Source organism: Balaenoptera physalus, assembly GCF_965194825.1.
Source record: "Balaenoptera physalus genome assembly, chromosome: 20".
Lineage (NCBI taxonomy): Eukaryota > Metazoa > Chordata > Mammalia > Artiodactyla > Balaenopteridae > Balaenoptera > Balaenoptera physalus.
The window spans coordinates 44901697-44925269 of record NC_138901.1 but is presented as its reverse complement, the minus strand read 5'-3'; the positions used below and the strand labels follow the sequence as shown (position 1 = coordinate 44925269).

General features: G+C 50.0%; 1 protein-coding gene and 1 long non-coding RNA gene across 3 annotated transcripts; one reads left to right on the top strand and one right to left on the bottom strand.

Moving 5' to 3' along the window:
- The first annotated feature begins 4023 nt into the window (after window positions 1-4023).
- Window positions 4024-9800, top strand: LOC309651259. 2 transcript variants are annotated; one of them, XR_014257980.1, is made up of 4 exons: window positions 4024-4855; window positions 6739-7090; window positions 8588-8687; window positions 9074-9800. It is a non-coding gene; the product is annotated as an uncharacterized lncRNA (long non-coding RNA). The 2 variants fall into 2 exon arrangements; XR_014257981.1 differs by having other exon boundaries at window positions 4029-4855; window positions 8588-9800.
- A 3324-nt stretch (window positions 9801-13124) lies between these two features.
- Window positions 13125-22972, bottom strand: CCL1 (C-C motif chemokine ligand 1). The gene is made up of 3 exons (XM_082440891.1): window positions 15824-22972; window positions 14539-14653; window positions 13125-13418 (listed from the first exon to the last, which is right to left on the bottom strand). Exons 1-3 carry the CDS (start codon window positions 15897-15899, stop codon window positions 13328-13330), a joined length of 282 nt encoding a protein of 93 aa, XP_082297017.1. The 5' UTR covers window positions 15900-22972; the 3' UTR covers window positions 13125-13327.
- Window positions 22973-23573: the final 601 nt, after the last annotated feature.

Genomic DNA, 23573 nt, shown 5'->3' with positions numbered 1-23573 from the left:
CTTAACTACTCCACAGTGCAAACTTCGGTAATATCCAATATCAATATATGTATGGTTCTATTTCTGCACTCTTTAATCTGTTCCCTTGGCATATCATCCATTCTTGGAACGATGGCACCATGTCATAATGACCATTGCTTTCTAAAAACTGTTAACATCTGGGAGTGTAAGTCCTACAACTTTGTTCTTCTTTAAAGTTGTCATAACTATTTTTGGTTTTTTATTTCTCCTTTAAAAGGAATCAGCTTATCAATCTCCACAAAATTCTTGCTTGGATTTTAATTGGGATTACATTGAATTAGGAGGAAAATCTGTTACCGAATCAAATTTGGGTCCACTCGCTTGTGGACAGAAGAACTTCCGCTTCTTTGGCCACTGCACCAGGGTGTGCCAAATACAAAGTTTTTTCTGCCTGCATTTTTTATTTAGTCGTGGGAAGGGGCAGCCTCAGGCATTCATCCTGGGAGTCTCCCCCAAAGGGAGGACAGAAGAAACTAAAAACTATAAACACCTGAGTTAGCAATGCAACAACAGGCAAAATGCTAAGACCCCAGTGGGTAGGGAGACTGCACACCTCAGTTTGCCCAGGACAATTCTGCCTCACCCTTGTCTGGCTCAGAAAATCAATTACATGATAATCTTCCCACAGAGGAGAACCCTTATGTCTTTTTAGGCTCCTTGGATCATTGGTAAGTATTCATTTTTTACTATATGCTGGTCCAGAGCGTGACCAGAATGATAAATCTGTTTTCTAGAGTAGAAGTAGGAGGGCTTGAGCTGGAAGGTCGTCAGCCATCCATTTCAGAGCAAGTTTGGTCCCCTATGAAATCTGTGAAGCCAGACACAATGTAAGCCAGACCTCACATAATTCCTGTATGCACCAGATGGAAAGATGAATGTTGTAAGTGGATGGGATATTATAAGCAAAGACCGAGATAAGAAAGAAGGTGATGTGAAGGAAGAAGTGAGGCAAGTGGTCTTGCACGGTGTTCAGTAGTGGTGGATGGACTTCCCTCCTCCACGGTCACAATGGAAATATTCTCTTTCTCTGCAGGCTTGCCTTTCTCTGGAGAGACCCAGTCTGAGGGGCAGAGAATGCCAGCTAGCATGTCTCCCTCCTCTTTTCATTAGTCACCCCAGCAGCCAGATACCTGTTCTATAAAATGGAAAGGTTGCACTGTCTCAAAATTCCTCAGAGGCTTAAACAGTGAAAGAAGATGGACGGAAAAGTCTGAGTACAGGGTTCCCCAGCTCTGCTTCCTTGAGCAGTTGTAGTTTTCATCGGGTATATATCAGGGCTTCCCAATAAGTTATTCCTGGAGAATAGACATCAGCAGGTAAACACACCCCTGAAAACCACAACATTGCAGAGTGAAGTTAACTCTACTGGTAGGATCTTAGATGGTAAGGCATTAAGATTGTCCGGGGCTATTGGAGACAGATTGCAGGACACTTGGGTGCTAAGGCTCTACAGCAAAAGAATGTGTCTAAAATCACAGGATTCTATAGTTTTTGAGGCTTCTATTCTATAAAGTTCATTGAGCTGGAAAAGAGCTAGCTGAACTTCTGCTCTTCATATACCTGAAGAACTGATTTAGAACCTCCAAAAGCTCCCTTTCTGACTGGTAAGCGAGTGACTTTTCAGGTGTCTAGAGAATATCATCCATTTAGAGCTATCATTAAATAATCCCAGAAGATGTCAACATTTCTTTTCCCACTGCAGTCACTCTGGTTATATGGCAGCAGGCCCCTCTGGGGGAAGGTTTGGGGATGATTTACAGTACAGACCTATGGGTTTACAGATTTAGCAAAAATATTGCCAAGAGTATATTTACACACACAAAAAAGTCATTGTTTATCTGAAATTTAAATTTAACTAAACGTCCTGTATTTCATCTGGCAACCTGGCATGGCAGGGCCCTTCCTGAAAGGGACATGGTCCCCACACCCATCAAGAAAATCTAAGTCTAACAGAATAGAGAGCCTAGAAATAAACCCACACTCTTACGGTCAGTTGGTCAATTAATCTTTGACAAAGGAGGCAAGAATATACAATGAAAACAAGACGGTCTCTTCAGCAAGTGGTGTTGGGAAAGCTGGACAGCTGCATGTAAACCAATGAAGTTAGAACACACCCTCACACCGTACACAAAAATAAACTCAAAATGGCTTAAAGGCTTAAATATAAGACATGATACCATACAACTCTTAGAAGAGAACACAGGCAAAACAGTCTCGGACACAAATCGTAGCAATGTTTTCTTAGGTCAGTCTCCCAAGGCAATAAAAATAAAAGCAAAAGTAAACAAATGGGACCTCATCAAACTTATAAGCTTTTGCAAAAGGTAACCATAAACAAAATGAATAGAGAGCCTACGGAATGGGAGAAAATATTTGCAAACAATGCGACAGACAGGGCTTAATTTCCAAAACATACCAACAGCTCAAACAACTCAATAACAAAAAAACAAACAACCCAGTCAAAAAATGGGCAGAAGCAAGGTGCTAGGAAATGACTTAGAGGGGATTTAGCCATTTCAATTGGGCTTTAAATATTGATTAGCATTTTCCAACAGGTAAAGAAGGGGAGGGACGAAGGCCCTCAGGCAGCAAAGCTCAGAAGGTGTTGGGACACGGTAAGCCCTCTGCTGTGTGACTTAGGAGAGGGTACAAGAGGAGAAGGAGGAAGAGAAAATATTTTGGATTCAGATAGGAGGGTCGTGAGTGCCATGCTTGGGAGCATGGATATTCTGGGGAGATGGGGAGCCATCCAAAGAGGGTCTGTGAGCACAGGGGTACCATAGTGAGATCTATCTAGACTTTCCTAGAGACGGCAGCCATCAGGGTATTAGCTAATGATTTTTTTTCTCTTCCTCCCATTGGGAACTCCTAGTCTTCATGAACATATTTATTTTCCTTCTACCCTGGGGTTTGTGATCAAACATGAATTTAATCTGCCTAAACACACATACCACAGAAGCAAAGTTTCTGTTTTATCCAAAGAAGACTGTAATCAGGCATTCACACTCCTTCAGCTCTCTTGGTGTTTCTTTTTATCCTCTTTGAAATAAACATTCTTGTAAAATAGTGCAACCTCAGAATACAGATCAAGGGATAGAGCTCAAAAAAAAAAAAAAAAAAAAAAAAAAGATGGGTGGAAGACCTAAATAGACATTTCTCCAAATAGGATATCCAGATGGCCAATAGGCACATGAAAAGATGTTCAACAGCGCTAATTATCAGAGAAATGCAAATCAAAATCACAATGAGGTATCACCTCACACTGGTCAGAACGGCCATAATTTAAAAGTCTACATAAATAACAAATGCTGGAGAGGGTGTGGAGAAAAGGGAACCCTCCTACACTGTTGGTGGGAATGTAAATTGATACAGCCACTATGGAGAACAGCATGGAGATTCCTTAAAAAACTAAAAATACAGTTGCCATATGATCCAGCAATCCCACTCCTGGGCATATATCTGGAAAAAAACTCCAATTCGAAAAGATACATGTACCCCAATGTCCATAGCAGCACTATTTACAATAGCCAAGATACGGAAGCAACATAAATGTCCATCAACAAATGAATAGATAAAGAAGATGTGGTGTGTGTGTGTGTGTGTATATATATATATGACCTTCAAGATGGCGGAGCAGTAAGACGTGGAGATCACCTTCCTCCCCACAAATACATCAGAAATACATCTACATGTGGAACAACTCCTACAGAACACCTACTGAACGCTGGCAGAAGACCTCAGACTTCCCAAAAGGCAAGAAACTCCCCATGTACCTGGGTATGGCAAAAGAAAAAAGAAAACACAGAGACCAAAGAATAGGGACGGGACCTGCACCAGTGGGAGGGAGCCGTGAAGGGGGAAAGGTTTCCACACACTAGGAAGCCCCTTCGCGGGCGGAGACTGCGGGTGGCGGAGGGGGGAAGCTTCGGAGCCGCAGAGGAGAGCGCAGCCACAGGGGTGCGGAGGGCAGAGCGGAGAGACTCCCGCACGGAGGCTCGGCGCCGACCAGCACTCACCAGCCCGAGAGGCTTGTCTGCTCACCCGCCGGGGCGGGCGGGGCTGGGAGCTGAGGCTCGGGCTTCGGTCGGATCGCAGGGAGAGGACTGGGGTTGGCGGCGTGAACACAGCCTGAAGGGGCTAGTGCGCCACAGCTAGCCGGGAGGGAGTCCGGGAAAAGGTCTGCAGCTGCCAAAGAGGCAAGAGACCATTGTTTCGGGGTGCGCGAGGAGAGGGTATTCAGAGCGCCGCCTAAACGAGCTCCAGAGGCGGGCGCGAGCCGCGGTTATCAGCGCGGACCCCAGAGACGGGCAGGAGACGCTAAGGCTGCTGCTGCCGCCACCAAGAAGCCTGTGTGCGAGCACAGGTCAGTCTCCACACCGCCCCTCCCGGGAGCCGGTGCAGCCCGCCACTGCCAGGGTCCCGTGATCCAGGGACAACTTCCCCGGGAGAACGCACTGCGCGCCTCGGGCTGCTGCAACGTCACGCCGGCCTCTGACGCCGCAGGCTCGCCCCGCCTCCTTCGTACCCCTCCCTCCCCCCCGGCCTGAGTGAGCCAGAGCCCCCAGATCAGTGGCTCCTTTAACCCCGTCCTGTCTGAGCAGAGAACAGACGCCCTCAGGCGACCTACACGCAGAGGCGGGGCCAAATCCGAAGCTGAACCCCGGGAGCTGTGCGAACAAAGAAGAAAAAGGGAAATGTCTCCCAGCAGCCTCAGGAGCAGCGGATTAAATCTCCACAATCAACTTGATGTACCTGCATCTGTGGAATACCAGAATAGACAACGAATCATCCCAAAATTCAGGTGGTGGACTTTGGGAGCAACTGTAGACTTGGGGTTTGCTTTCTGCATCTAATTTGTTTCTGGTTTAATGTTTAACTTAGTTTAGTATTTAGAGTTTATTATCATTGGTAGATTTGTTTATTGATTTGGTTGCTCTTTTCCTCCTTTATATATATAAATAGATATATATATATATATATATATTTTTTTTTTTTTTTACTCAGCCATAAAAAACAATGAAATAATGCTATTTGCAGCAACATGGATGGACCTAGAGATTATACTAAGTGAATTAAGTCAGAAAGAGAAAGACAAATACCATATGATATCACTTATATGTAGAATCTAAAATATGATACAAATGAACTTATTTACAAAACAGAAACAGACTCACAGACATAGAAAACAAACCTTGTTACCAAAGGGGAAAGGGGGTGGGGTAAGGATAAATTAGGAGTTTGGGATTAGTAGATACAAACTACTATATGTAAAATAAATAAACAACAAGGTCCTACTGTATAGCACAAGGAATTATATTCAATATCCTGTAATAAACCGTAATGGGAAAGAATATGAAAAGTAACATATATATATATAAAACTGAATCACTTTGCTATATACCAGAAACTAACACAACATTGTAAATTAACTATACTTCAATGAACATAAAAATTTTTCAAAATAGAAATTATTGGCACAGGACTGAACACTTTGCATGCATTCATTATCTTATTAGGTTCTCAGAACATCACAGTGAGGTAATAATTAGCAATCAGTTCCTCTTAGAGGCTCAGAGAGGTAAGCAATTTGCTCCAAATCATATAACCAGTAAATGGCAAATACAGGACTTAAATCCATGTCTGGTTGACTCCAGACCCCAGGCTCCTAAACGTATTTTCTTACAAGATAATAGGTCCTGAAGCAGAGGGAAGGACAGACAGGAGTCCCTTCAGCTGGAAGTGTTTGAATGTCCCCCCACTCACTCAATTTGGAGAAAAGTTTGGGGTGCATGTGTAGGAGTGGATTGTAAGAGGATAATAACATACAAGACTCAGTTGGCTAAATTCATTGGCATAAACGTGCTTATCCAGAATTCAGGATTCAGTGCACTAGCACAAGTACTTGGGGATGGTGAATATTTAGCTAGATTGGCTGATTGGAATCTAGACTTTAAAACAGGCCTGCAGTTGATGAAGTTGAAATGCCAGAACTCCCCTGGGACATTAGGAAGGTATCTAAAGCCACGGGGAAGGGGGTCTATTGAAAAGGATCTATTATGTGCAAGCTGCCTAGCCATCCCTAACTGCACTCCCGGGCTAGGCCAGAGGACACTTCCTTTACCAAGGCATGCTTTGATGGGGCCGTGAGAGGAGGGCAGCGTCCTTAAGAGCTCTCTGGTGGGTATTCACTATAGATCAGAGATGGCCATGGGATATGCTGGAATCCCGTGGTTCTCAAATTTTAGTGCCCATTAAGAATCACCTGGAGGGCTTGATACAACACAGTCTGCCATCCTACTATTGGTGATAATTTAAGTAATCATGATGCCAGCAGGTGCCATTATTATGCTCCTAAAATATATGAGCAACCCAATTCCAGAATCCCATTTGGAAGGTCTATTATCAGGAGCCACTTCTGATACCTAAACCTATGTCAGTCAGGAAGAAATAGATGGCAATGAAATTGGTATGATTTGAGGAGGGTTTAATAAAAATGCTATTTACCAAGATGTGGGCTGGGTGTGGAGAAAGCATAGGGCTGCTTCGGTACTCTGAGGCTAGTGACAGCATGGTGACCACCCTTGGAGTCATGGAGAGGGCCACCTGGAAAGGAAGTGAAAACCATTGGTTGAGGGCTGCGTCCTGGCAGAGGTATAAGGAGGCAACAGAGAAATCAGTACTTCACCCTAACTACTCCCTCTTTCCAACACCCTGCAGGGGTCCCCCATGTCCAAACCCAACCCAAAGCCAGAAGAACCTGCAATCTCATTGATGTGATCCACAAAAGAATGGAATGTGTGTCTGCAGGAACAAGCTTGAAATCTTTTCTTTTGTGGTTCCTGAGAAGTTTTCATGTCAAAGACTTATAAAATGAGTCGAAGAGTGAACACTTTTGCTATCGTCTGGAAGTGATTGTGTAAGATCGGAATTCTTGGTTCTTGGAATGCTTGGTGGAAGAGCTGTTAAAGCTTCTGGAGACTGGAGGATGCTTTGTGGGAAGGTTTTCCATTACTCACTCAATTTTTTTAAACAGTTTGAGGATTTTAAAAAAAGTTTTTCTTGCAATCTGGTAAGTTAGATTTTAAGAAATCCGTCCACTTCTTCTAAATTAAAGTTATTGGCATAAGGTTCTTATTTTCTTCTTGGTGTCTGCAGGCTCTGTAGTGATGTCCCTTACTGGTGCCTTTTTTCCTGGTCAGTTCAGGAGAGTTTCAGCTTCTTCGTAGGCTTGCCAAAGAACCAAATTTGAGCTTCTTTAGCCCTTTGTCTACATATTCTTTTCTATTTCACAAACCATAGCTCTTTATTTCATTTCTTTTACTATCACTGGGCTTGTTTTGCTGGAGTAGAAAAACTTGCAAGGATGGAAAGTGGACAGGAGAATATTCCAAGCAGGTGCAAAAAGTAAGCAAAGTCTGGGAGCCAAGAATGAGCATGGGGATAGGAACACACAGGCCAAGGGCCTTGCCAGGTATTCTATCACAGCCCAAGCTGTTCCCTCCTTGCCACCGTGCTCATTGGCACTCCCCCCACCCCAACCCCAAGCTCCTAGCTCAGACCCCTTGCAGGAGGGAGCCAGGTTCAGGAACAAAGAGCCCACTTCATTGCTTCGCTCCCTACCCTGTCCTACCAATGATCTTTCCTGAAAACAAGGGGCTTAGACAAATCAGTGGTTTTCCAACCGTATCCCTCTGGGCCTGAGGAGCAGAAGGGAGCACCTATATGTGAGGGGAGGGGCCCGGTCACCAGGAGCTGGCTTTAATTTGTCTCCAGTATGAGACTTCCACCTAAAACTTGCCTTGGAAAAAGACATCAGCTACATGAAACTCTCTTGGTGATTATATGTAAACAGACTGGCTTCTTCTCCCAGTGTCACCCCTCACTCCCCATGAGACGTTGGGCAAGTTATTTAATCTCTCTGTCCCTCGGTGTCCCCATCTGTAAATGGGCATGATAATAATAGCGCTTACCTTGTCAGGACTAAATATGTAATAGGGGAAAGTCCTTAGCATAGGAGTTCTTTTCCATGGTTTCTTTTCCATTTTGGAGAAAGCAGCTCCTTGGATCACTTACTAGGGTGAGTGCCAGCACATCTGTGTTCTGTCTTCATCTCTGTGGTCTGGGCGGCTGGAAGGAAACAGCGCCTACCCTCCTACAGGCCACAGCTTTTGCCTTGCATTTCCTGGAAAACTCTTTGGCAGCCCAGCCTCCAGCTTAGTTGATTCAGGATACACACTAAGAATTCAGAATCTTACTAGATTCTCCTTGACTTGACTGTACCCTGGCCAGGCAACGATCCCTCTGGGGGCCCCCATCCTCTCTGCTACCTACAAAGGCAGGCAGGGCAGCCAGAGCTGCCAAGAGGCTGAGATAAACCCAGAAACCAACAGCTCTTAGGCTGAAGCTCACATCTTCCCCCTCCAACAGGAAGGTGTCCACAGCGCCTCTGTGTCTGCTGCCCACAGCAGCTGCCATCAGCACCCAGGTGCTCGCTCAGCCAAGTAAATTCAATCTTTCTCCCCCCTTCCCTTCCTCTCTCTCCTTCCCTATGTTTTTCATCTTCTAGGAAGGCCTAAGCCAAAGTGACCCACTTCGGAGACTATCAGAGCATCCGGGGTCCTTGGAGTCTTAACATCTAATTTTGGAGGCAGAAAGCAGAAGCCTAGGTTGGCGACAGCAGGCGTCCTACCTGCCCCCTCCCACCTCCAGGACACCGCAGAACCGGAATAAAGCCTAAACCCTACTGCAAATCCAGGGCCTTTTCTTTGACCCCAGCTGATCGCCCCAAACCCTGCAGGTTGGGGGCCATATCCAGGACCTGTCACTCTGGCCCCCCTCAGTCAGCAAAGACGTGTCCCCAACATGCAGAATCAACCTCAAAATCTCGAGCCACATGTCCCTGGTCCCACCCCCTCACGGGGTGACGGGCAGGAACACTGGACCTGGGGTGGAGAAGACCCACTTCTACCTCTTAGCTTTCCTTCCCCTGCAGCATTCAAGCTGAGAAAAGCCTGACATCTCAAATGGTTTTTCTCTGTGACGTTATTTCTAGATGCACTCCGTGACCTGTTCACCTGCTGTTTCCCATTTAACCATTAAGAAGATCCCCTTGCAGAGGCTGAAGAGCTATGGAAGCACCAGTAGCCAGTGTCCGTAGGCAGCTGTCCTGGAGGTAGAAAAACCCTGCTCCCCTCCACCCTCCCCACCTCATCTCACCCCTTCCCTTTCTTCCATCCCCCCCATCCTAAGTTCTGCCCCACAAGACAGACATAGACTAATTTGAGATGTCATACTCAGGGGATAAGATCCAACCAGACTATGTAATCCAAAGCCTCCTATTATTACATCAGGGACAGGCCCAGAGAGGGCCGGTAACCTCCCACATCCTCCTCGCTGAATGGGTGCCAGCTCACACTTGGGTGGTTGCTTTGCTGGATGCCAGGCCAGCTTCTCCCAGGGCGCGGCAAGAACAGCAACTACCCCCAGAGGGCCTCTCCTTTCCACACGCCTCTGACTTCCTGTCCCAGAGCAGCCCCTCACCTGTAGCAGGTGGGCCTGGTCGTCCCTAATGAGTCATCCGTTGGATAAAACCCTCCAACATTTCACCTAACCCTGCCAGCCCACCTTCATCCACAGCTTCAGAACCAAATTGACCAAGGACATCGGTGCCAACCCAAAGGAGAAATGGGTCTGGAATTATATGAAACACCTGGGTCAGAAACCTCACACCCTGAAGACTTGGACTCTTTCGGCCACACTAAGACCGAGCCAGAGGCTGAGAAATGATTATTCTCCCCCAGCCTTCCTGTCTCTATCCTGGACTAAATTGACCTGAATTTTCAGATAGGGTGCTTTCTGTGTCCTGATGCAAAATGTACTATGTCTTAAGTAATATTGAGTATTATTTGAATTGTGGCTGGTTGGGGAGTTATTCTGAATATTGGTGATCTCTTTTTTTAAAGCAGGGCCTTGAGCCACTTGGCTCCTGTCGTGAGCCCCAGCTCCTTCTCCTGGAAGCTGTGGGCAGTGGGTCTTTCTCCTGCCTAACTCCCCAGGGGTAATGAGCATGCCTATGAGAGCCACGGCGATGAAGGGCTGCTGCAATCTAGGGAGGACAGCGTCTGGTGAATGTGAGGTGTTGCTAAATGTGTTATTATGGAAACATGAATGCAATGGTAGGATGACTGACTTTTTGCAGAAAATACATTTTGCTTAAAATCTCTGATACAGTAGTGGTGTTTTCTTCAGGGATAACCCCCAGCCAGTAGAGGTGCTCTGAGGTGCAGGTGGATGGCAGAGGGTGCTAGAGGAATGCGGATGTAGCCAGGGCCTGGCTGTGTGGCTAACCTGGGCCCATCTGAGTGTCAGGGAGGGCCTGGCTCTTCAGCCCAGGATATTCTAGAACCATGGCTCCAGTCCCCAGCATTAGCTTCCAGTGGGTCTCCCTGCCCTCGTCCTCCACCCTGGAGTAATACAGCCAGTAAGTGCACTTGACACACCCCCTGGTGGGGGCGGGGGAGGGGGAGGAATCAGGTGACCCCGTCCTGATTAGCATCAGACTTGACGGCAAAGATGGGACTTGGACAGATGGGCTTTGGAAGATGGTGTAGCACCGTCACAGCAAAGACTCTCCCGGAGGAGATGCGGGATGGAGAAGAGGGGAGAGGGCCTGCAGGGAATATCCCCAAATAGTCAGAGTAAGGGATCCAGAATGGAAAAGCCAGAGACCTTTGGAAAGGGAGGTTGAGGCATGGTTATAGAGGAATCGGAATATCAAGGTGGGAGTTTGGAGTCAGCTCTGAAGTCTTTGGAGCGATGGGGAGGGCAGGGTGTGGGGTGCCGGGAACAGTAGCCTGGGATCGGGGCCGAGGGCAGGATGGGGTTGGCAGGGGGGCACTGAGAGCAGCCTACTGCAATGGTCCATGTGAGGGGTAGCCAGCGAAGCAGGGCAGTCCTGGGGGCGGAGGGAAGAGATGGCCTAAGAAGTATGAGCCAGATGTGCTGCGTGTTGAATGCCGGGGAAAGAGGGAAAAGCCCTGAGACACAGGACAGGAGACCATCTCCCCTAAAGCCATCAAACCCTGAGACCCAGAATTCACTGCCCTCCTTTGCTAGTCTCCCTAGACTCTCATGTTACACAAGTTGGAGCTTGTGATTGTCCCTCTTAAAGGGACAGGACCTCCTCTTCCTCTCTATCCCCTGAGGGGCCTCCTGTTCTTCCTGAGACTGCCTCCCTCCTCTGTACCATTGATTTTTTTTTTTTAACTTTGGGTTTATTTATTTATTTATGGCTGTGTTGGGTCTTCGTTTCTGTGCGAGGGCTTTCTCTAGTTGCGGCAAGTGGGGGCCACTCTTCATCGCGGTGCGCGGGCCTCTCACTATCGCAGCCTCTCTTGTTGCGGAGCACAGGCTCCAGACGCGCAGGCTCAGTAATTGTGGCTCACGGGCCTAGTTGCTCCGCGGCATGTGGGATCTTCCCAGACCAGGGCTCGAACCCGTGTTCCCTGCATTGGCAGGCAGACTCTCAACCACTGCGCCACCAGGGAAGCCCCTGCCTCCCTCCTCTGGATGACTTGTGTTGGCCTCTTCATCAGACGTGGACCCACCAATGCCTGGACCCTCCCCACGGCCTTCCCCAGGAGAAGGCCCTGCTAACCAACTCTGCAGGCTCTGTCCGGTTGAGACAGGGTCCGGGTATCATGCTGTACCACACAGTCACGTGGCATCTGGGGACTCGGGGAAGAGCTCTACCCTGGGAGGCATTGTAAGCAGCTTTGGGCAGGAAAGCGCTCCCTGCAGGAGGTCCCTTTTGTCTTGTTGCTAAACTTAAACCAGGTGCCCCCATGCTCTACTCGCCTCTGGCCCTAGCACACTTTTCAAACCTTTTTGATCACACAATACTTTGCCTAACTTGTTGGTTCTTTACATAGATCAAAGAAGCAGAAATGAAGAGTAAGTAATTAACTGAGGACCAGATGGCTTCGCCAGCTTCCCCTTCAGTAATCTCTCGAAAGAACTGCTAACAAGAGAGCATCTAAAGAAAGATCACGAGGAGTCGACAAGCTTGCACACAAGCCTGCACAAAGTGGGGGATGGTGATGACTGTGACCCCCTATTTCAGTGATTAACTGAGATTACTTCCCTGTTTCCCCTTAAAAACTTTCATGGCCGGACTTCCCTGGTGGCTCAGTGGTCAAGAATCCGCCTGCCAATGCAGGGGACACGGGTTGGAGCCCTGGTCCGGGAAGATCCCACATGCCGCATAGCAACGAAACCTGTGTGCCACAACTACTGAGCCCACGTGCTACAACTACTGAAGCCCGTGCACCCTACAGCCCGTGCTCTGCAACAGGAGAGGCCACCGCAATGAGAAGCCCGCGCACCGCCACGAAGAGCAGTCGCCGCTCACTGCAACTAGAGAAAACCCGCACGCAGCAACGAAGACCCAACATAGCCAAAAATTAATTAATTAATTAACTAATTTATATTTAAAAAACTTTCATGGCCAAGCAGAATCTTCGGAGGTGGTTTTGGGAGGACACTGAGTCCACCATCTCCCCAGATTGCCAGCATTCTGATTAAAGGCAACTTTCCTTTCTAGCAACACTTGTGAGTTTGGTTTTGTAAGCAGCCGAGCAGCGGGAACCCTGGGCTCTAACGCCGTATCTGATCCTGACTTTCTGCATGTCCTCAGGCCTGGGGGTGTCCCTCTCCAGCCCTCAGTCACCTCATCTATACAATGGGGCTAGCATCGTCTTACAGGCAGATGATGCCCAAGATCCCTTCCAGCTAGGGCAGCTTTTGGGTATCATCAGCCTCTGAACCCTCTGGGCAGGGCAGAGTGGGCGGGGGTGATGGGGAGCAACCTGCATCCAAATGGGGACCCAGCCCCGCAGAGAATCTACATCACAACCCAGAGTCCACGCTTATCCCCCAGGACAGAGGCAGTCAGCTGAGAGGTGTAAGTCATTTATTGGCTCCTATTGATGAGAAGTCAGTTCTCCTGGCACCAGGTCCAACATGTTTCCTTTTCTCTGGTCCCTGACCCCAGCCCCTCAATGTCAATCAGCTTTGCACCCTGAAATCCCTGTGGGGTCCAAGAGGCACAGGGAGGCAGAAGTTGAAGATTCTAGAATTTAAGTATATAAAGTGCGACAACATAGCTTATCAGGACCCAGCAGACCCTCTGGCGTGACCCGGCAAAGTTGGGGCAGAAGGGCTGGTGTAGGGTTGGGCGTTGAGGGAACAGGTAAAGCCACGCGGTGTCCGGAGTCCAGGATGGAAAGGAATCAGCTCATATTTCCTTTCACTGGCAGGGGTTTATCCTTTTTAAATAAGCCTGAACCCACGATTTTGTCTGTGAGACACAAGCCTCTCGGCCTCCGTTCAGCTTCAATCTGTAGGCAGAGAACAAAGGAAGGGCTAAGTCACCTGAGCCACCCCCTGGGTGCCACACGCAAGTCCCATCACCCCCTCATTGCTCCTGGGTGCCCCTAAGCTTTTCTCCCGGGGCCTATAAAATGAAGTCGTTGCGTAAGACCTACAGTTTGTACACTGGGAGGAACACCCAAGCTTCAGGGGCAAGGGGTGGGGGGGGCTTTTAAAATTGCATTTCCTGGACCCCTTTTGCGAATTCATTGTATCAGGGTAGAGTGAAGGCTGCAGACATTCTGAGGATCTGCTAACATGGAAAATTCCCCTCCTAGAACATCTCTGAGGGCCCACCTGCTCCGTCTTTTCATGTGTCTGTGTCCATCCGGGACCCCTAGTCATCGCCTTGGATGTGTGTGTGTGTGTGTGTGTGTGTGTGTGTGCGCGCACGCACGTGTTTCTTTTCTGATCTGCCCACCTCCCAAACTTGGCTATTGTCCAAAACCGTAGATCAATTCTGCCTTTAATTATCTGCAAGACCTTAGACAAATCTCTCCAATTCCCTGAACCTCAGTTTTCACGATAATGAAAATGTGTGCACCAAGAGAGTTAGATGAGATAGTAATATACACGAAAGTGCCTTATAGACACTGAGTGGTAAGTGTAAGCTACCTCACTGGAGCTTCATAACGACCCTGTGATGCAGCTATCGTGTTTACGCCACTTCACAGGTCAGAAGTGCAGAGGGGCTACCCAGAAAAGGAGGTTCTAAAGACTTACCTGCCCAGAGTCACCCAAGACTATAGGTTGGCAAATCCAGAAGCAGGAACTAACTGAGAGCCCCTCACTCTTACCATCACACAGTAGTGCCTGGAGCTTTTAAGCTCCGGGCATAAAATATTAAGATATAACACTTGACGCCTTGCAGCTCCAAGAAACCCATGTCACTGCAGGAGCACAGCTGTTCCTCCTAGCGCCCACTCTCAGCTCTGCGCCCAGGTTTTGGCCGCCTCACTAGTTTGGTTAAAAAAAACCCTTAATCCGGTGGAACATCGCCATCTAGCGTCTGCTATTCTAATTCCAGGTGGGCCGGTTTCTGTCCTCCGGAGAAGGGAGTCAAGGATGGAAGAGGATACAACCACTCACATTAGACGGTTTTTGTAGGAGCAGGTGGAGCTGGTGTTCTTGTAACACTGGATTCTCTGCAGGGACATCTTTCTCTCCATCAGTGTGAAACAACAATTGGAGGCTGGCACATGCACTAGAAGAGAAGCGCAAAAATGGTTTGCATCCATTTCTCAAGCTGGACTGAGTTCTTCTCAGCCAGGATGGGGAGAAAAACAAAAACAAAAAACCCTTCCAGGACAGGCTCAGGCTTTGGGATCACATCCAAAGGGCACTAGTGTCTCATCAGCCACCCAGCTCTGTATTTAGGCAGTCAGGACACTGGGGTTCAGATCCCAGCTCCCCACAAAACAGCTGTGTGGCTTTGGTCAAGATGAGCCCTCCCCTGGGCCCCAGACTTCCCAGCTGTAAAGCAAGACTCTTTAGACTGATTTCTAAAGGCTATTCTAGTTCTGACATCCCACCACTAGGGTGTGGTTCTGCCCTCATATTTGGGTTCAAGGGCCCTGAGACCCTGGTGAGTCTGATTCAACAGCAGTCCACTATTTGGGGCAGGATTAGGGACTGTTTTAGGAGCTCAGACTGATGAAATGACCAGGCAAGAGCTTCCAGGAACTGACAAGCTCCACGCAATCCCAACCTCGCCCTCCACCCTGGTCCTCAGCTCTGACCCGCAGCTCCCACTCTGCCAGTGTGTAACCCCCCCTACACACACCCCACCCTCAAAAGGCTTGCATTTCAATCCTGGCTCCTTTCTCCTAGTTTGACCGTTTGCAAAGCCCCTTCCATATGTCTGCTGTTAGGTCAGTATTCTCTCATCAGCCTTAGAGGGTAGGCATTATCAAACCCATCTTACTGATAGCGAAAGCAGAGTTTGGGCAGTATAGTAACTTGTCCAAGGTTAGCCAACTGTTAAAGCCCCAGATCCTGACCTCAGACTCTGCCCGTTATCTGTTACACAGTGGAGGCGAGACCCCAGTCAGTCCCTCTTCTGGACCTCAGGCCTCCAGCTTGGCCTCAATGACCTCACAGCTGCCCTCCATCAGTCCGCAGGGTCTGGACGAGGCTGACCTCCTTTGGCTGAAAGCAGCTACTCAGCGGTCTGTGTTGGCCCCAGACTTATGGTTCTCCTGCTGTCCCCCTGCCCCCGAACAAGTCCTCCCTTCCTCCTCTTCAGGGAGAATTCTTTCTGGAGGAGTGGAGATGAAGGCAGTGAGCTCAGGGTGAGCCCGCCCCCAACCCCAGAGCACCTGCCTGCGTCTCCGCCCTCCCCAAGGAGAAGCAAAGCGACTCCAGCCAAACTCACTGCTCTTGGCACCCACAGCCTGTAGCCACGCCCCGGCCAGCAGTAGGCACACCAGAGCCGCGGTGATGATCTTCATCTCGGGACGTCCAGCTCAGGCCTCCCTGGAAGGGGTCCCTCAAGGAGTCTGGTGGAGTGAAGAGCTGCCCTCTGGCCCATCCTGCAGAGCCCAGAGCTTTTATTAGAAGACCTGGGTGGGGTTTTCCAAGCCCCAGTGCAGAGGTGGGGAAGTCACAGGAAGAAGAGATGGTTACTCACGTCCAGTGACCACATGGAAAACTCCTTTCCTCACCTCTCCTGGGTGGTGTGAGAGGTGTAGGGAAACTTCCCCAAGCGCAGGAGCAGATAAGGATCTTGAGAGGCCGAATAGAAGCTGTCCCAGCTGCGTGGGAATTGGAAAAAGGTGAATGAGAGGAAGTGGCCTGTCTGTGGCTCCTCTGAGGCCATGTCTTTCCATCCAGGGATGGAGCTACCGTCCCAGGAATGTGGTGGAGCAGGAGAGCTCTGCACCAGCACTGAGACACACGTGGGTTTGAAGCCCAGTTCTGCAAATCAGCGGATGCATAAACTCGCCCGAGTCACATCTCCTGTGCAAGATGGAAAGAGTAACTTGTGTCTCACAGGTGACCGAGGAGCATTCAGTAAGATCCGTTCTGTCAAGGGCCTGGCCCAGATAGTTGCAATTTCTATTTTTTCAATCACTCAACACTTTTCAATCGCTTGCCCTGTTCTTAGTCCTTGGTTAGCCCCAGGGAAGACAGCTACCGATGACATGCAAGCCATTGCATCACAGCTAAATAAGGAAAAGCCGGTTGGTGTAAGGACAGCAGGGGATGTGCCATGTGGAGGGCACAGGGGAGGACCGAGAGCTGCCCACAGGGGAGAGGCCTCCCAGGGGAATGTTCTTCAAGCAGAGCTTCCTGCAGGAAGGCTGAAGTGGAAAGGGGCCTGTCCCCAGAGGAAGGAGCTTGTGTAAGGACAGCGAGGCGTGAAGGACAGTGCCTGGAGCGAGGAAATGGCTGGAGAGATGTGTGACTGTCCAGCGACCAAGTGGCCGGGTCAGGAAGACATGGTGTGCAGTGCGTGGAATACGTAGCGCTAGCAGGTGCTCAAGAAAATGTAGCTGGGCCATATCTGTGTGTTAAAATCACAAGGCCAGCGTGATAGCTTCCCATGGCCAATGGGATGAAGCGCAAGCTGCTGACCTGGCCATTCGTGGCTCGTGTGGTGTCTCCATGGATTCCCGCATGTTGCAATATTTGCAATTCTCTGAACAGGTCACATGCTTTCTTATCTCCAGGATTTGCTGCCACCGTAACCTCCACCTGCAGGGCCCTCCTCATTGTCTCCCTCTGTGAATTCTATCCATTGCAAATGTCGTTGTCTCTGTAAAGGCCCTTCTGCTGTCCCCACAGATAGGCCTTCAGCCTCCTTTGAAGCCCCTCTGTGCCTGGATCTCCCACATGAAGGTCTTACATTCTTACAACCCCTCCATTCCGAGTATTCTCCATCCTAACACCTGCGTGGGAGTCCTGGCGTGTCAGAGTTGAAAGCTCCCTTGGAGACCATCTGCAGCAGTGGCTCTGAAAGTGTCCTGGGAGAGGAAAAAATGCAAAAATACCTTCGCCCCATTTTTGAAGCAACATCAAGACACATGTGCCTATACGTGTTGAGGGGCAGGGGAGGAAAACTCCAGGTAATTCAGGCACCAGCAGAAAAGAATCTAGTACGGTCTCTTTCTATTACAGATGGGGGGAAAATGAGCCTCAGAAAGCAGAAACTGACTTTGCCAAGGTCATACCGAGACTTCATTGCACAGATGGAACAGTGGATGCCAAGGCATCTGGTCATCTGACCGCCACGTGTGGCCACCTCTGGGAACACACTTTCAGTAAGGACCACACACTTTCAGTAAAGACCTGCTCCATGAATGCCTTCATCTGGCCAGCTGCTTCCTGCCACCCAAAAAGTACTTAAAGCAGTTGAAATCACTAAGACACTGTTGTCACTCTCCTATTTTCTTTGTCCTCACAGATTTTTTAGTCCTTGGTTGTCATTTTAGTGGGGTCTCAAAGAGGAAGGAGATGAAAGGGATGTGGCCAATTGGCCAAATGTCACCTTAGATCCTTTAGCCTCACTTGGGACACAGAGAGGGGCCAGGTTGCCACCCAGGAAATACTTTGCTCTCCCCTCCTCCCGGGGATGTGCCCGGACCACTCGAGACCAGGACAGGGCTGCCCTTGCAGCTGCTCACTTCCCATCCTCCCCCTCACTGCGGCTACCATGAGCCCAGGACAGGAAAAGAGGCGACAGAAAGACTTAGTCATGCCTCCCCCTTCCCAGCTCCCGCAGCCCCAGAAGGAACTGGCCAGAGGCTCCAATTGCATGGAAACCTAGCGTCCCACAGGGTCCCGCCCCCAGCCCCACTCCATCTCTTCTTCTCTAAGCCTGGCACAAAGCACGGGCCAAGTAGTAACTCAATGAAATCTCCATGGCCTTGAATGTGATGGATCAGAACTGCGTAGTTGAGGGAGAGGTAAGAAAAGCTCCCAGCATCGACACTGAACCAGTTTCTCATGTGAACTACCCTTTTCTTAGTTAGAAGTTTGAAAACCAGTATGTGCCTGTAGAGAGGTTTTCTTATTTGTCATCTTTTGTGAAGTAGGGACCGATTTACTGCGCATGGGTAGAGGTCAGACAGAGCTCAACTGGTGCGGGTTCATCTTAAGATCATCTCCTCCTGGAGTGGCCCCAGGTTCTTGCCTCAGCCCTGCTGGCCTGGGGGTCCTGGAACCTGGTCCTGCCTGCTTCCCCTCCAGTTACATCTCAGCCTGATTGTTCAGACCAGGACACAGAAACCCATGGCGGGTGGGGGGGGGAGGAGTCATTTGCCTGGCATCGCACAGCTGCAGCAATACTGACCTCGCTTTGTTCATCTCTGGGGCCAAGTTTTCTTAGTTCCCTCACTTAGGGAGGAAGTGTGTTTGCCCTCAGAGGTAACTGTGTCAGATTTCAGCCCCACGACTTTTCAGCTGTGTGACCTTGGGCGAGTAACTTAAAGCTTCTGAACTTTAGTTCCTTCGTTGTAAAATCCACTACCGGACTGGATCTGGTAAAACTCTCCCCAGTGTTTTCAAAATAAACTCTCCAAACCACAGCCTAACTTTGGGCTATTTGAAGGATTAAATGAGATGTCTCACCTTATCTTGGAATAAGGGAAGAAGAAAGGAAGGGAGGGAGAAAACGAAAGAGGGCAGGAAGGAGGGGAGAGGAAAAGAAAGTTGGATCATTCAAAATCATTGTGGAGCACCTAAAATATGACAGGTCCTGAGGACACAGCAGACACAAGACAGACACCGGTCCTGCCCCTGTGGGGCTTACAGCTCGCTGCAGGAGGCAGGTACTGGGAACTGTGTTTAGTGCTCGAGAAAAGACCTCGTGTCCTATGAGCTGCAGAGTATACGGAAGGGCTTACCACGGGGCCTGGCACATAGTAGGTGCTCAATAGAACTTCACCCCTCCCCCCTCTACCCATCAATCCTGGACCATCTGAGGCTTCATCACAGTGCCGCCACCTCCCTATCCGGGACCCCCCTCCTGGTCTCTTTCCTCTCTAATCCTGTGCTGCCCAATACCCAGGCCAGGCTTTCTGTTGTCACCCACAGGAGCAGTGCTCTCCATCCCCACCTCCGCACCCATCCCCAGCTGCCTCCTATAAGTGCAAGTCCAGCCACAGCGCCTCCAGCACCCAAACATCTTTGAATGAAAAGCCCTTTCTTTTGTTTTCCAGCGACTCTAACCCTCCGCCTGGGTTCCCTTGTACACTGTCTTCTAACATTCAGCACTTTTTGTGCTTTTCAGGAGGCCTCTTGTTCTCCAGTTCTCAGCAACAAAGTGAACGAGGCATCAAGCATCTCTCGTAGCAACAGCAGACCCTGGGGGTGCCCAAAGAATGTCACAGCAGTGACAGTCACCAGTTTTTCAATTCACGTCCGCAGCCATGGAGATCCAGAGTGACAACTCAGCCTGCTGTTCGGAGGTGAAGTACAAATGTCTTGGCTCGGCTTACGTAGTCCCGCACCATGTGGCCCACAGAGCTCTAGCCGCACGGCATTGTTACTGCTCTGCGCACCTGTGCTGGGGCATCGCTGCCCCTTCTGCCTGGGACGCCTGCTCCAGCTCTATCTGGAAGACCTCCTGCAGGCTGCCCCATCTGAGCTCCCAGCATGAAGCAGGCCCACGCCCCATAGCAGCCAAGCCAATCTTGGGATTGCCTGGTGGTCCACACCCCTCCCTCACCTGGAAGCTCCCCGGGGAGCAGGAGTCCCTCTGTCGTGGTCCTCATTTCATGCCCCAGTGTCCCACCCAGGGTGGGTGCGTAGTGACTGTTGCTAACGCAGAAGGAAGGAGAAGCCTTCACATCATTCTCGTCATCCCCCTGTCGCAGATGAGAAGCGGAGGCCCTGGAGGTGACAGGAGTCATACAAGTAGCAAGTGACAGAATTAGGATGAGAAGCTCTGGCCCAAACCCTGTGCTTGTTTATACTCCCCTGGACCCTCTAGCATGGACGGACCATTTGGTGCTGATGGGCACCATTCCACACACGGGATGCTGGTGACAGGTCTCAGCTCCTGATGTGGTCATTCATTCATTCATTCATTCACTCACTCATTCACTCAGGAAACATCTTCTGAGGACCCGCTTTGTGCACGGGCAGTCAGGTGAGAGAGGGGAGCTGACCACAGAGTCAGGGCCTCGAGAGGGAAACAGACACGCAAACCAGTAAGTGGGCACAGATGGTCAAGGCTGCTATAATATGCAGACTAGACTCTGCACATGCCCAGTCTGGGGGAGCGGGGAGCTCACTGGGGTGCAATGTAGAATATTGACTGGGCCTGGAAGGCTGAAGGTGGAACTTAGCCTGGGCAGGGGCCTGGATAGCACGTTGTGCGCGGTTATAAGGGCGGGCTCTGCCTGGTCCCCGGGCCCAGCTCCTCTGTACACCACTGGTGTGACTTCTTTCCCTTTCTTGACCTCCCAGCCTCATCTCCAAACAGGGATAATAATGATACCTGCTCATAGGCTTGTGTGAAAGTTAAACGTGCTGTATCTCTTAAGGAAAATTAAACAATTGTTTGATGGCATGTTAATAGCTGATGTGCAGGCTGATGTCCTCAGGGCATGGGGGCGGGTGAGGAAGGCCTGCAGGGAGGGGCTGGAAATGGAGCCAGGAGGACCTGGGCCGGGTTTCACAAGATCCTGTTTACTGGGCTCAGGCCTTGGGACTTAAGCTTGCTGTCAGTGGAGGGAAGGCCTTAAGTAATCTTTTGCTTGGGACAGAGACGGCCAGATTTGTGGTTTGTCCTGAGGGCTTGTGCTAGAGACTGCAGGACACAATGAATGGAAGAAGGCAGTTGCACTGGGAAGTTTGAAGGAGTCCAGGAGAGGTGACAGGTGAGGAGGTGGGGTTCTGTAGAAAGAGGGTGAAAAATCAGGATTTCTGGGCTCTGCCGCTCATTTTCTGTGGGACCTTGAGCAGGTTACTTCCTGCCTCTGGGCATCAGTTCTCCCACCTAAAACGTGGGGAAGTTGGCCTAAATCAGTGACTCTTTCCTCAGAAATGGGGTTCATATTAGGATCATTGGGGAAGCTTTTATCCAAAGACACGTGCTTGAACCTCACTGTGGACCTTTGTATTCTGAGTTCAAGGTAGTTGGAGTATCTCGAAAGGGCTCTCCAGATAATCCGATCCCACCACTTCCCTCTAGCCTGGATGGCTACTGAGACCCTCTCTGGTTTGGCATGAAATGATATTCTGGGTCTCTAAGGGCAGATAGAGCCCTGCCCACAATCTACACCCTAAACAGCCCCCTCGTCCATCCGAGGTGGAACCGGCCTCTTGGATCAGGCCGGTTGTACTGAGGGAGCCTGCTGGGGAGGGCTCCCTGCCCTTTCTGATGAGGATAGAAGGCAAAGAGCCTAAGAGGGCTGATCCCATTCCCTGAGGCATTTAGATCCCACCCACCCTAGGAGCCAGAGTCATCTGACACTTAGAAAGCTCCCAGGAAGCCAGAAACTCAAAGAAGCCTGATAGGCAACACATAGGCTTGGATTCAGAATGTTTTGTAGCCTCAGTTTTGTGGTTCTTGAGCCGTTCGGCCCTGAACCAAAAATATCCACTTTGAAAGGTCTCTGTGGGTATATTCGGGGAGTCAGCATGGGTCAGGTGTGTGCCACATCCCCCCAGCGCTCAGGAGGACACTCAGGACAATTGGGGTGGAAAACCTCACGTTACAGGTGAGGAGGCGGAAGCCCAGAAAGGAAAAGCGAGTTGTCACATGGGGACCCCGTGACAGAGCCTTGAAGATAGCCCCACCTTAACTCCCAGAGAGGGCTCTTTCTCTGTGATTTTCTGGCTTTATGCTCAGGACCAGAGAGCTGGGCTGTGGTCAGAGAGAGAAGCTGGGCATGATCGGGGCCCCTAGGATGCTGGAAAGCCCTGCAGGGTTCCTGCGGGCCACCTGGAGGCCAGGGCACGATGCCGACCTTGCAGGGAATGGTAGAAGAAAAAAACCCCAGCTTTTCCACCCACCAGAGCAAGGACGCAGGGGCAGGAAGTGGCAACAGCTTGACCCCAAAATATGCCCACCAACACCAACAAGGTCACCCATGATTCAGCTAACACGCCCACATGCTGCTAGGAAAGTCCCCTGAGGAGCCCTCTCTCCCTGGGGTAGTAGGTGGACGCCTGGGTCCCGGCTCTGCCCACCACTAATTTCCCAGTTCATCTTGGAGCCACAGCCCTGGGAGCCCAGGGGAGCCTGAGCAGGGATGCTCTTCCTTCATTGCCCTTTAGGCCTGGCTCTCAGGCTCAGCTCAGAGCTGGCCACCCAGAGAGACACCTCCGCTGCCAGGTCTGGCCTCGTGGGCTCTGGAGTGAGCTGAACTGGTCACAGAGAGTGCATTTAGCTCAGAACTGGAGCCGGGCCTTGGATGTGCTTGCCAGCACAGCCTGGACATCCGGGTCCCCTGGCCTTCACCTCTATCCTCTAGTGTAATAGGAAAAGCACTGGACTTGGGATCCAGACACCTGCATTTTAATCCAGGTCACCGCTTACCAGCACCATCAGTTCTGATCATCTTCCTGAACTTCTGGGTCATTATCTCTAAAACTGGGTTCCCAGTGCCTCTGTACTGGGATCGTGGTGAGGACTAAGCGTGGAAATGTGTCAGAAGGCTTGCAGCACACAGCCCTGCTCATTATCGTGGTTTCTAAGAGTGTTCTGTGTTTCCTCCCTCCCTGCTTGGTTTGTCTGAGGCATCTTTACAGCTGCTCTTAAGAGCTGACTGCAAATTGGTCAGGTCCCAACTCCCGCTGGCTGGCCCAGCTTTCTCGAGGGTGGGTGAGTTTCAGGAGCCAAGTTCACATGGGGAGCATCTGAAGTCAGGGCTGCTGCCTGCCAGACCTAGCTGAAGTCTGCAGTCCATGTGTTCCACCAAGCCTGCGGCCCTGAACAGGAGGTTCACATAATTTGCAGGGTCCAGTGCAAAAGAAAATGAGGGGTCTTGTTTAAAAACTAAAAATTTCAAGCGTGCAACAGCAGAGTCTGCACGAGTCATATGCCATGAAGGCTGCCCTGCCCCTCTCAGCCCTCCTGCCATGTTTCTGCTTCATGTTGGATTCAAGCATCCATTGGTTTTCTCCTTGAAATATCCCACTTTGGGTCTCCTGTGCCCTGGTTTGGAAAATGA